The following is a 12,976-nucleotide window of genomic DNA, read 5'->3' as shown; positions in this document are numbered from 1 at the left end:
TAACGAAGAGTTTTTTCTTGTTCCTTCGTTACTAAGCTACCATAGCGGTGGTACTAAAATAATAAGGCAAAAAGTAGTTCATTGATATGGATCTCCATAAAGTAACGCCTGAACCAATCCGCTTTCGCAGGGTCCGAAATCCAATGCATAGGCCAATTCGGCCTGATATTCGGCATGCTGTCCGCGCGAGCGCACCCGGCGCTGCAGGATGCGGCCTTGCGAGGCGTGCTCGCCGCCGCCGGCAGCCGCGAGTGCGTCGAAGACGTCGCCGCCAGCGGCGTGCTGGGGCACCTGCTGGCGCTGCTGGCGCGGCCGCCGCGGCCCGACGCGCTGCTGGCGCTGCAGGCGCTGCTGGCCAACACGCAGCTGGTCAAGGAGGCGCTGGCCAAGGGTGAGTGCTGCCGCTCCTGGCCGCTGCTGGCCGCTGCCACTGCGATCACGTCCCCGCTGGCGATTGCCAGTTAAAGAAGCAGCTTCGAAATTTCTATTATGCCGAAAGAAGGAAATAGTAAATATTAAAAAGGAATCGCAAAGGTTCCATTCAATGAACTTCATACTCAGTTCTCTAACTATACTGGGCTATGGTCGTCTAAATGTGGTCGTGTGCAACTTAATCCTAATGCTGGCTGGAAGCGGTTTCGCAGGCTATCGCCGAGCTAACAGCATAATCATGTAAAAAAAGCTAACGCTGGATTTTTGTTTCAGGTGCTGTGATATACCTCTTAGATTTGTTTAGCAATAGTAAGGTTCCTGAAGTGAGAGAGACCGCTGTAGAATTACTCTCTAGGATGATGTCGGACAAACTACACGGGCCAAAGGTAAGCTGAACCTGTTGTAGTTTAGTTGTTTAATGGGATCTCTTCTTGACACATTCTATTTGTGCTCTATGGATATTGTAGAAGTTTGACGCTGATTATCTTCAATGGTTGGTTGGTTCTCTTTTAATAAATAAATAAATTCCGCGGCTGATCAGGAATAAACGTGACGATATTTTGGTAAATTTATTTTATTTATATTTTTATTGGTAGACGCAATAACCGGGATTTGCTGAAAATATTTTTCCCGGAAAAAAATCGCTTGTCCATATAAACCAGTTGAGACGTAAACCATTTGGGAAAAATTAGAGATCGCACAATAACATAATGCAAGATGATGACAATAAGGCCTACATTAAATTGATGAAATCAATTTTACTCTCGACTTATTTGTTTGGTTCATGATCATGACAAATGCATCCCTCGCACAACTTTGGAGGAAACGGAACCTTGCACATTTCAATTCAATTCTTGTAAGTACAGCTCCATCGATACTACGGGGCTGTTTCACCACCCATTGATTAGTGTTAACTGACGGTTAAATGTGATGCCGTCTCCGTCTATTGAAACAAAACAAATAGAGATGGCATCACATTTAACCGTATGTTAACACTAATCAATGGATGGTGAAACAGCCCCTAAGTATCGATGATTCCGCCAATGTCTAGGTTTTAAAAGACACTATCAGTTAGCCGTTGTACGGTAGACGTTATACACTTATTTATTTATTTATTAAAATAGAACCAACAGCTTATACAACAATATGACCCGCCTATTGCTTACCTTGTAATTTTTTCTCTGTGTATCTGTTTTCTGTATTGCTTACTATTTCTGGTGCACAATAAAGAGTCATTGTATTGTATTGTATGATTATGAAAATAGTGACACACAGCCAATTACAGGATCTCACAGATAGTCTCAAAATACAATACTTATTGTTTACTGTTGTTCTATAGACCTTAACTATAACTGTTACTGTGTGTGTAACTGTGTGTAACAAACTGTTTTTGCGAATAGCGAATAAATTATTCTTTCTTATTCTTAAACACTTATTGTTTACTGTTGTTTTGTAGACCTTTACACAATTATTGTTTACTGTTGTTATGTAGACCTTACACACTTATTGTTTACTGTTGTTCTGTAGACCTTACACGCTTATTGTTTACTGTTGGTCTGTAGACCTTACACGCTTATTGTTTACTGTTGGTCTGTAGACCTTACACGCTTATTGTTTACTGTTGGTCTGTAGACCTTACACGCTTATTGTTTACTGTTGGTCTGTAGACCTTACACACTTATTGTTTACTGTTGTTCTGTAGACCTTACACACTTATTGTTTACTGTTGTTCTGTAGACCTTACACACTTATTGTTTACTGTTGTTCTGTAGACCTTACACACTTATTGTTTACTGTTGTTCTGTAGACCTTACACACTTATTGTTTACTGTTGTTCTGTAGACCTTACACACTTATTGTTTACTGTTGTTCTGTAGACCTTGCACACTTATTGTTTACTGTTGGTTTGTAGACCATCCACACTTATTGTTTACTGTTGTTCTGTAGACCTTACACACTTATTGTTTACTGTTGTTCTGTAGACCTTGCACACTTATTGTTTACTGTTGGTTTGTAGACCATCCACACTTATTGTGTACTGTTGTTCTGTAGACCGTACACACTTATTGTTTACTGTTGTTTTGTAGACCTTACACACTTATTGTTTACTGTTATTCTGTAGACCTTACACACCAATTGTTTACAGTTGTTCTGTAGACCTTACACACTTATTGTCTACTGTTGTTCTGTAGACCTTACACACTTATTGTTTACTGTTGTTCTGTAGACCTTACACACTTATTGTCTACTGTTGTTCTGTGCAGGTCCGCCTGACGATGTCGCGCTATATTCCCGGCGTATTCGCGGAAGCCATGCGCGAGAGCGGGCCGGCGAGCGCGGCGCACATGTTCGACTCCCGCCACGAGCACCCGGAGCTGGTGTGGAGCGACGAGGCGCGCCTGCGCGTCGCCACGCGTCTTGCTGAGCTCGCTGACAGGTGAAACTAAGGGCCACTAGTGGCGACCACATTAGAACGGCAGGTGGCTGCCACAAGTTGCGCACACCTTTCTCCATACATTTTATATACTTAGCGTCAGCGCACGGCGAGTGTTCCGTTCAAATTTATAGGTATTCATGAATATCTAGTTCAAATTTCATAGTTCTAGGTCATCGGAAAATAACCCTACAGATTTTAATTTTCTCGAGAGTGTCATGTTTTTGCGCATAAACACGGCCGTATCTTCTTTTTTACGTTAACTTGGAAAAATCCTTTTTTCACAGCTTCAAGGGACATGGTTTTAATTTAAATTCGATATCTCCAAGCGTTTCCGACATAAAGGGTCATGACAGACCGAAAGACGGACGAACGGGTAACAAAGTGATCCTATAAAGGTTCCGTTTTTCCTTTTGAGGTACGGAACCCTAAAAACACTGCAAAAAAACGCTGAATATTTACCCTCCACTCGTTCAACAACCATTCCTCTCGCAGGCACCAAAGCAACCAGCTAAGCGATCCCAACGCCACGTTCGAGGACCGGGAGACTTTGGAGCGCGTCGCGGCGGGAGAGGAGACCTGGGCCCCGCCGGGTGAGGTCGTGGTGGGAGGGGTGTACCTCAAGCTGTACTTACAGAGCCCGCAGTGGAGTCTGCGGAGTCCGAAGCGGTTCTTGCAGGAACTGCTCACTGAGACTGTCGCTGCGCTGAATAAGGATACTAGTGAGGTTAGAAGGGGCGGTTTTTACAAGCTATTTGCTATATGCGATTAACTAGCGTTTCTATTTTGAAATTTTTTCGTGTAAAAAATATTAGACAGAAAGGAGATATTTAAGGTGGATCTCTTTTCGTCAAGGTCGGGTGGAGACAAGAGTAAAAGTACCGGACTTGACCGAACTATTCTCTGCCGTGGGTTTTTCTTGGCAATTACAATCTTCTCGTAAGCGCTCAAAAAATACACATAAAAATACCCTTTGCTTTTTACTAACAGAAAAAAAGCTTTGATTTTGAACTGACAGAAAAACTACGACGTAAGCTGAAACAGGAAAAAAGCCGAGCTGTAAACTAGTTTACGAACAATTTAGCTTATTCCTCGTTCTGTTCTACAGGGAAGCAGAGGCGACGTGTGCGCAAAAGCGCTAGCGGTACTAGTGGCGACGCGGCCCGCGCTCGGGGAGGCGTGCGCGCAGCTCGGCGAGCTGCCGCGACTCACGCGTCTGCTGCCGCAGTGCCCCCTCCACGCCGCGCCCATAGTGGCCGCGCTGGCGCGCACGCAGGTACGGGGCCGGGGTGAGGGGGGCGCAACACTATTCCCATCTGTTACCATCAATTTGTTACCAGTGGTAACACCTGGGATTTTTTTTCCCATCTTGTATGCTTAAAAAAATGGTGGTGCTGGAAACTACTGGAAAAAATGCCAGTTGTTACCACCAATTAGTTTAGTGATAACAGTTGGGAATTTTATTACCATTGGTAAAAGATTGGAAAAAAATCCCAGTTGTTACCACAGCTAACAGGTGTTGGCAGGTGGGAATAACCCGGGGCGCACAGCTGGGCTTTTGGAAAAAAGGAACATCATTGCCGAAAAGAATGCGCCGCAAGAAACTTGACAAAACTCGGATGCAGATGGCTCAATCAACTTTTTCTTGTTTGTTATTCTGTCCCGATGTCCAAGACACAACAGTGGCAGTCAACCACATTGCAGTGGCCGTGTTCACGGGTAGTCTACTCGGTGAAATGTCTTAGCGTGATAAGTCCCGCCTGTGGTAATACGGTATTTGACTATTTTGTATATGTTTTATAAATTAAAACTACACAATGCCTGTTATCGAATAGAAAAACAATTTTTAAGCTACCTTTACAAATAACAAAGTTATAAAGGTTTGAAATTCAAGATTAGACAGAGAAAGGCATACTGGCATGTGACGTCACAAATCACTATAAATCCAATTTTCAACCGATTTAAATTTTCTCTTCGCTAAACCCTATCTGTATATCTATATTTTCATAATAATACTAAGATATGGCAAAATCAGGAGTTGTCAAATACCGTATAGTAATCACGAAAGTTTAAAGCACTATGTTTTAATTTTTGGCTCTGCCGTCTGAAACGGTTGCTGACCTCTACTAGGTCATTTCAAGTCAGTTGTTGACTAAGCCTCCTGTTCCAGGCGTGCGTGGTGGCCTTCAACCAGACAGACGTGATGGCGGGGCTGAAGACGGCGGTGAAGAGTTGTCGCGAGGCGCACGGCAGCGCCTGCGAGGCTCTCGCCAGCATATTCAACAGCACGGCCAACACTGATCGGATGGTCGCGCAGGTACGCACCGTAGATATAATCCAGATTAAAATTCTACACTTTTTGGTATGATTTTTCAACATAATTTCAAAATTAAAGAAAGTAAATGCATTTATTTAATGTCGTTAAACATCACAATCACAAAAAAACAGAAAAAAACAATACATACTAGACGCTAAATAGGTTCTCACTCAGCATATTGCCACGGCAAGCCGTGGCGTTGATTTTCAGTGAGGCAATTGTTTAAAACAAGCGAGTAATGCCAAGAACTCATGTAAAACAAATAAAATTTACTTATTATTCAATTGTATTAAATGGCAACCCCGATTTAAACAGTTCAATCGTACGTATCGCATAATACCGTTAGGCATAATTATTATATCGTGCAAAAGCGAACTATTAGTGTGAGCTATAAGTTTAAATTCACTTTTGTCAGACAGAATGCTACCGTAGCGTTATATGAGTAAGAATCAATGATCACGCAGGCAGGCAGGCATCTCTAACACACTGCTGAACGTTTTAGCTTTATTTATACAGGTTGGCACATTGATCATTCAGTATGGGCAAGTCTGAAACTGGCCGAAGAAGCTAACGGTATCTTTTTCGGCAGGCGTTAGACACTGGTCTAATAGACGAGCTGCTGTCGCTCCTGGAGAGCCGCCTGGAGGGCGCGACGGCGGCGCAGCTGGTCAGCGCGCTGAAGGGCATGGCGCGGTCGCCGGCGCACGGCGAGCGCGTGCGCACCGTGCTCGCGCGGAGCAAAGTCTGGGAGCAGTACTCGGCGCAGCGGCACGACCTGTTCCTGACCGCGCCCGCCACGCACGCTCTCACAGGTAACTTGGCCGTAATGCCCCATATAAAACCCTCGAGCTTTTTTCTTGTCATGAAACCAAAGGTCGGTCGCATGAGTCATTGCCCGTACTGATATTGCTGCGCGTGCTGTTGAGAGAAAATTAAATAGCAACAGTGGAAACAATTGTTCACTTACGAGGTACCTTTAAGCCGTGGTGGCCGAGTGGTTTGACCTATCGCCTCTCAAACAGAGGGTCGTGGGTTCAAACCCCGGCTCGCACCTCTGAGTTTTTCGAAATTCATGTGCGGAATTACATTTGAAATTTACCACGAGCTTTGCGGTGAAGGAAAACATCGTGAGGAAACCTGCACAAACCTGCGAAGCGATTCAATGGTGCGGGTGAAGTTCCCAATCCGCACTGGGCCCGCGTGGGAACTATGGCCCAAGCCCTCTTGTTCTGAGAGGAGGCCTGTGCCCAGCAGTGGGACGTATATAGGCTAGGATGATGAGGTAGGTACCTTTTATTTTTCATGCATTGCATGCAACACTGACAACGTCCGACTGTCTCTCCGAACATTCATCCCAACGCCGACATTTATTTATTATAGGACCTAATAAATAAATCATCGATCTTCTTTTCGTCGAAATATAAGTCATTAGTCATCAGGACACGAGATTAAGTGTGACTTTTGAGACAACATTTAGGAAACCAAAATGAAGCTGTATACGAGTTTCCAGCTTATTATCTCTCATTCCGAGATTTACCCCGTCTGATTCTGATGACTGGATAATAGGTCAATTGGTGTCAAGTGTCCCATGATATTATGATATGGACAGTATCGATTTTATGGCAATTTGAAAACTGTCGAAGTAGTCTCAATTTTATAAAAGTCAACCCGGTTAACCTTATGTAATATTGAGTGAACAGTCATTGATTATCATATCGTGTTGATCCACAGGGGCGCCCCACTCTGCGGGGTACCTGACAGCAGCCCCCGCTACCATCACGGCGCAGCCGCCGCCCATCGACTGACCGCGTCGCGCCGCTTATGCCACGCTACTATAGCCACAACCTTCGACGTAGCCGCACGTGCCACACTACTACAGCTGCGACATAATGTCCAAGTAACCGTTTTTCACCAACCATTGATTAGTGTTAACTGGCGGTTAGGTGTGATGCCGTCTCTATTTGTTATGTTCGAATAGACGGAGACGGCATCACATTTAACCGTCGGTTAGCGCTAATCAATGGATGGTGAAACAGCCCCTTAATGTCCAATACTCGCTGCCTGTGGTGCCATAAATCACAGGTGCGCTAAAGTGAGACGAGTCACCTTTTCAATTCTTAGTGATGAATAGTATGTGCTGGCGCTTGGTAGTTTATTACTTTGTCTATTGCTCAACATTGAGCATTTGTTTGACATTTTTACAATGTAGTAGGGGTAAGTGTTGTATCTATAGACGGATTTATTTGTGAACAATATTGACATCTTAATAAATAAAGACCGGATACCTTATTTTGTAACGCACTCGCAATAACCATCGATTCCATTTCATTCCTTTACATGGTTTAGGATGATAGTAGAGAGAGACGGTGAATGCGATCGCGAGCGCCAGAGCGTAAGATAATGCGGCCACAGAACGCAACGATCTGGTTTCTATTTTTAAAATAACAATGGTGTCCATAAGTAAAACCGACCGTAAGTACAACACTTTCCTTAATACCACGGCTTCAATGTAGTAGCGCCGCAACGTTAGTCACAGTACATATTATTCTCCCGACTTTACTTAATACGGGCAATCGTTCACAAATATAATCAAACCTTCTTTATATGCAACAGCAAAACATTGTTTTTATGTAATTTAACCCTATATTTTGTGCGTGATACGGCGCGTATTTAGGAAGAAAGGGTTGGCCATATTGTGATATTGCGGTCTTAAGATAAGAACTTAGCGTCAAATTTAAATAAAAAATGAAAATCTGAATTTTACGAACTTCGTCTACAGTTACTTTATCTTTAGTTGAATAGATGAACACATAAAATCTTTCATAAACTGAACCTAATTGTTCTGTTTTCTTGCAAAGGCATTTGCCTTACTTGCGACACTTTTACTATTACTTGATCTCTGTTAAATTTAACTTTCATGGGGTGATTTATTTTGGCTAAGTTCCTACTATTTACATGAAATATAGACGAATTAAACAAATCAAATTTTTCCAAATTAATTGGTCAGCCCTGCTGTATTTAACCTAACTGACGTAGTTAAGCTGTACTCGAATTCAATTCAAAATGATTGAACAGCTGTATCTTAAATATCATGAATTAAATTGTAAGGGGTACCTAATAAAAATAAATTATGCAACACATTTTCGTTCGCTCTATTTGCAGGTAATTTAATTTTGATTTTTATGGTATCGTCTCAAAGTCACTAACTATTAAAAATATAATTTTAGCCCCCAACCGTAGAGAATTTTACTTTAATTTCTGTCTTTAATGGCTAGTAGAAATATGCCATTGACCGTGCGCAGTGACAAGATTATTTACCACAAAAAAAGTTTGGTAGATCTTTTTCGATTTTATTTTCTGTTCAAAGTATTCGAGAGCATATAATTATTTGTTAATGAGTTTTAAGACGCTAGATATTTTGGCAATTGTATCATTCCAAAGAACATGCGGTCAATTCATGACAATCCTGGTAGAAATACACTCGTTTCTAAATATATTTATGAGGCATCTTACAAGAATCGGTAATAATGTACGAGCGGTCCTCTCTTTTCACGATGAGAGAAAATATTTCACTTATTACGGAAAGTACGGCTTGCGCAAGTTTTTGCATAGAAATTACTAAAAGAAGCGAACTATTCCATGCAGTGGTGCAAAAGGCCTGAAATTTTGTAGCAGATATCAAATAAAATGGTCTATGCATGTCGAGAGACCTTAAAGTTTTCAATCGTACCATTTTACAAGGCCTAAATTGAGGTAAGATAAACGGATCCAGTATCAATAAAAAAAAAAACAATTGAAGATTTGAAAGATAGAAACCATTCCATAACTATATGTGTTATGCTGCATCGTCAGTGTGCGGAAATAGTCGCCGAATCCAGTAAACTTCGCGCGATAATATGATATGGAGTCGATGATACAGAGCGAATGGTGTGTTAGATTCCTTTTGCGCATGCTTGATTATCAACTCGATAGCTTGTTCTTGATAGTACTATATTATAAGGTCCATTTATTAGAATGTTGATCTTAATATGGATATGACCGAAAGATTCAGGTATACCGTTCAGTTTACATAATGTCCTAAATGCAGGAGCATTCAGTTCAGGAGAACTGAATAATGTCAGGCCGTTTGAGATTAGTTGAATACATCCACAGTTGCTTCAATGCTAGTCGACATAAATAAACTCGTACATGTGAATGACTTAATTTAATTAGTTTTTTATAAAGCAAAATTATGAACAAGCATATTAAATACAAATTTTGGGTTTTGTAAAGCGTATCCATATTAAAATAACGGTCACTAGCGTAAGTACTATTGAGCATTGTCTATATGAGCAATTACGAAATATAAGAGCTAGTTGGAATTGGAACAGTGAAAGTCAATATATATGTCGCGCGAATTTTAAGAGATTTCGCATATTTATTTCGGAACACTGCATCATCTATTGTTAAATACCTGTACTTATGTGGAGTATTGTTAATCGTTATTACTAACACCGGCTCACTGGCATACTAGCAAGGCGGTGTAGGCTAAGGCACGCGTACCCTTGTTTAATCTTTGCTTCTGTGTCCATCAAACAGTGCCGATTAGCTGTTGATTAATTCATATAGTTTTATTCCCTTATTTATGCTGCGAACGGTTCGACAACGTGCTACGGGCTACGAGCGCCAATAGGCCAACAGGCCTGAATAGAAAAAACTCGCCGCTCCTATCGCGTGTAGTCATGACCGAGCCGTAAGACAATAGTATTGTGAGCCAAAGTTATTATGTATAATAATTATTTTATACACTCATAATGTTTGTTTATGTATGCATGATCTCTATCCACGGAGGCAATCACACAAGATAATGTTATTCCTACATAATTAGATGTAAGTTTTGTATTGATCTGTAATTATAGTGATGGGCGTAGAATTCGCACTTTTGTATGGATGTAGGTATTAGGCCAGCCGTGGCACAAATACTCTTTTTTTCATTTTTTCAGCCATTCGTGTATGAATTTTGCTAACTCAATTTTGTGTTTGAATCTTGCCATCCCAGTTTCTGTGTTATTGCGACTGAGCACGGCACTACACTAACATAAAAATAAATGAACTAATAATATAAATGAACTTGTATAAATATATACGGTTTATAATTTTTCCAGGTAGAATACTGGCATAAAACATTGTTTTAAATGATGGAAATGGAAGAAGAATTAAAATGAATGTAAAAATAGGAGTGTTTATCAGGAATGTCGCTGGTTCGCTATTGCAAATTGCATGTTCGTTCACGTATAGCGCTTACAATCTAAGACGTTCACACACGAAACACAGTTTCAAAACAGTAAGCAAAGTTGCTAAGTTAAACTTAAAGATTAAAATTAAATATAGAACTTTGCAATAGTGAACCAACGACTTAAATTTTGAAGATCAGGTCAGCGTATCGCACGCGTGATTATTAGTGTGAAAATATATAAACGAATTCAGTGTATTATATGTTTTAATTTAGCCATATCATAGTTAAGGAGTCTACAATGAATTATGAATAAAAATAGCTCCTGTGTTTGCTCATGACATGAGTACGTCCTAATTGTTACATTTATTTTTGGATGAAGTACGGCGTCGTTGGTTATGTGTTGAAAACTTGGCGCGGTGCGGTTTGTACTGACATTTTTTGATTGGATATGAAGTAAGGATTATTTGTCATTAGTGTCAGTTTTTGTTATGAAAAAATTGATTTGCTATGTGAATAACTGCCCTTGTTGAGTTCGTAAATTATACATTGGATTGGATGTTTAATTAAATTAATTGATGAGGCACATTGGGAATAAAGACAGAATATAGTATAATTGAAAAATCTTCAGCGTAACGTCAGCCAGTCTGAATGTTTTAATATTCCTGAACTCCTATTGTCATCTCAATTTGTAGACTGTATTTGATACGATAGAGTCAGTACAATCCACAGCGGTAAAGCGTTTTCACATAATCCATTCTGATATTGGAATATATCAGGATGATATCGGACGCTTGCTCGATATCGGGGCAATTAAATATAACGTGTTGTTCTTGATTTCCGTTAAGTTCTTCTTTATTTATGACGTTTTGTCCGAAATTCAAGTGTTTAGTCAACACGATTTTAGCAAAAGTTAGTTAAAAAAAGTGAGCTTGTTTTGATCACGTCAATGTCTCACGTCAAGTTTGTGAATTTTACAATTTAACCTTAACAATGACTGTTAAGTTATATTATGTAGGTACTTTTGTTTTTTTTTATTTGACCGAAAAGTTAATTGAAAGGAAACTTTCTTTCAACGAATTGAGCCGTCTGTCGAAGTTAACAGAATTCAAGAAAAACGCGGTGTAGTTGCCTTTGATTGTCAAAATTTTCATATACTTCACTTGCTTTGATTTCATATCAACGTCCTACACCGATATCGGATCGGATATAGTGAAAAAGCTTTCAATTTGTTTTTTTTAATTAGTCTTCATCGCCGTTTACCAATAAACTAATAGAAAAGCTAGTGATACCGAATGACTATAGTTTTAACACACAATCAACGACTGGAAAGGATGAGAGGGCACCACGAGTAGGAAAGAGATAGCGATGTACATGAATATTTTTATATTTAGCAATAAGTTATACCATTTAAAGAATTATTAAATTATACGATATGAAGCAATGACGGGTTGTTTAAATTACCATCTCATTTCCAGCCTATATAGGTCCGACTGTTCGGTACAGGCCTCTTCTCACAATGAGAGAGCTTTGAGAATAGTTTTCAATATTTAGTGAATGCGTTTCGTCTTATAGATTTTAAATACTCTATTGAGTATGATATTAAAAATGTATTACTTTGTTATTAGCCATTAAAACAAGGAGTACAGATTTTTTTATTTATTTATCTATTTATTTAAGTAAAATTATGTGAATACAGTATCTTAATTAAGTAACCCTGTTACACAATGACTCGTTTTCTCTTCGACGTAAGTGGAACACATAAAATCTTAGCCTAGCTTATATCTAAAGACGGCTTTGACATAGGAAAATATTTCTTAGGACATGCACAAATAAATCACAAATACGCACAGCACAGTTTCCGCATGGCTGAGACCAAACGAGCGTGATTTTGAGTCGTATAATTATGCCTTGTTTTTTTGTGCAAGATAGGCTTGCGTTTAACGCATTCACTGCCACCTGACTTCCACAGGTGCCACCGACGCACATGTGCGTTCAAAATGTATAAATAAGTATGACAGTGGCACTGGGCGAAGTTCCGAAAACGCATATATGCGTCGGCGGCAGTGAATGCGTTAGCTACATCACCCCTGATGGTAAGCGAAGATACGGGTTAAGATGAAGCATCCTTGTCTAGTATACACCTATTCACTCTAGATTTGAAGATAAAATTCATGTTTTTTTTTATTGTGAATTGAATGAGTTGTTATTATTGTCACAAGAGAACTTGTGCTAGTGGTCGTTTTATAGTTAACATTTAACATGGTCCAACTTTTTGGCCCGCATTAGTTTGGAACTTTGTAGCTCATAGCGACGGGAAACGATGATAACAATAGTTATTTGTGTCACAAGGGAGCAAAATGGTGTATTTACGGCGAGGGCGTACATTGAATCCTGAGCGTAATGAGGGATTCAAGTGTTAACGCCCAAGATGAAAATAATTTTGCTCCCGAGTGGCTCATACAACTTTTCACACCGAGCATTAAGAAACTTGAAAAAAAAAAATAACTAAATATGAATTAAAGAACAACCAGCATAGAAAATGGCGTGGCTATACAATTATCAAGTTCAAAAAATGGCA

The 12,976-nt window shown here is 40.1% G+C and overlaps 1 protein-coding gene across 1 annotated transcript in view; it reads left to right on the top strand.

Moving 5' to 3' along the window:
* Positions 1 to 11,842, top strand: part of Rme-8 (receptor mediated endocytosis 8) — a 39,065-nt gene extending 27,223 nt beyond the window's left edge. Inside the window, 8 exon segments of the mRNA XM_074097217.1 lie at positions 131 to 391; positions 706 to 818; positions 2,697 to 2,869; positions 3,362 to 3,593; positions 3,975 to 4,142; positions 5,037 to 5,183; positions 5,773 to 5,995; positions 6,915 to 11,842. Coding sequence (XP_073953318.1) covers positions 131 to 391; positions 706 to 818; positions 2,697 to 2,869; positions 3,362 to 3,593; positions 3,975 to 4,142; positions 5,037 to 5,183; positions 5,773 to 5,995; positions 6,915 to 6,988 — 1,391 coding nt within the window. The 3' untranslated portion in view covers positions 6,989 to 11,842.
* Positions 11,843 to 12,976: the final 1,134 nt, after the last annotated feature.

This window comes from Choristoneura fumiferana, chromosome 14 (genome assembly GCF_025370935.1).
Source record: "Choristoneura fumiferana chromosome 14, NRCan_CFum_1, whole genome shotgun sequence".
In the NCBI taxonomy this organism is placed as follows: domain Eukaryota; kingdom Metazoa; phylum Arthropoda; class Insecta; order Lepidoptera; family Tortricidae; genus Choristoneura; species Choristoneura fumiferana.
Note: the sequence above shows the minus strand (reverse complement) of the source record. Positions and strands in the feature narration are given on the sequence as shown.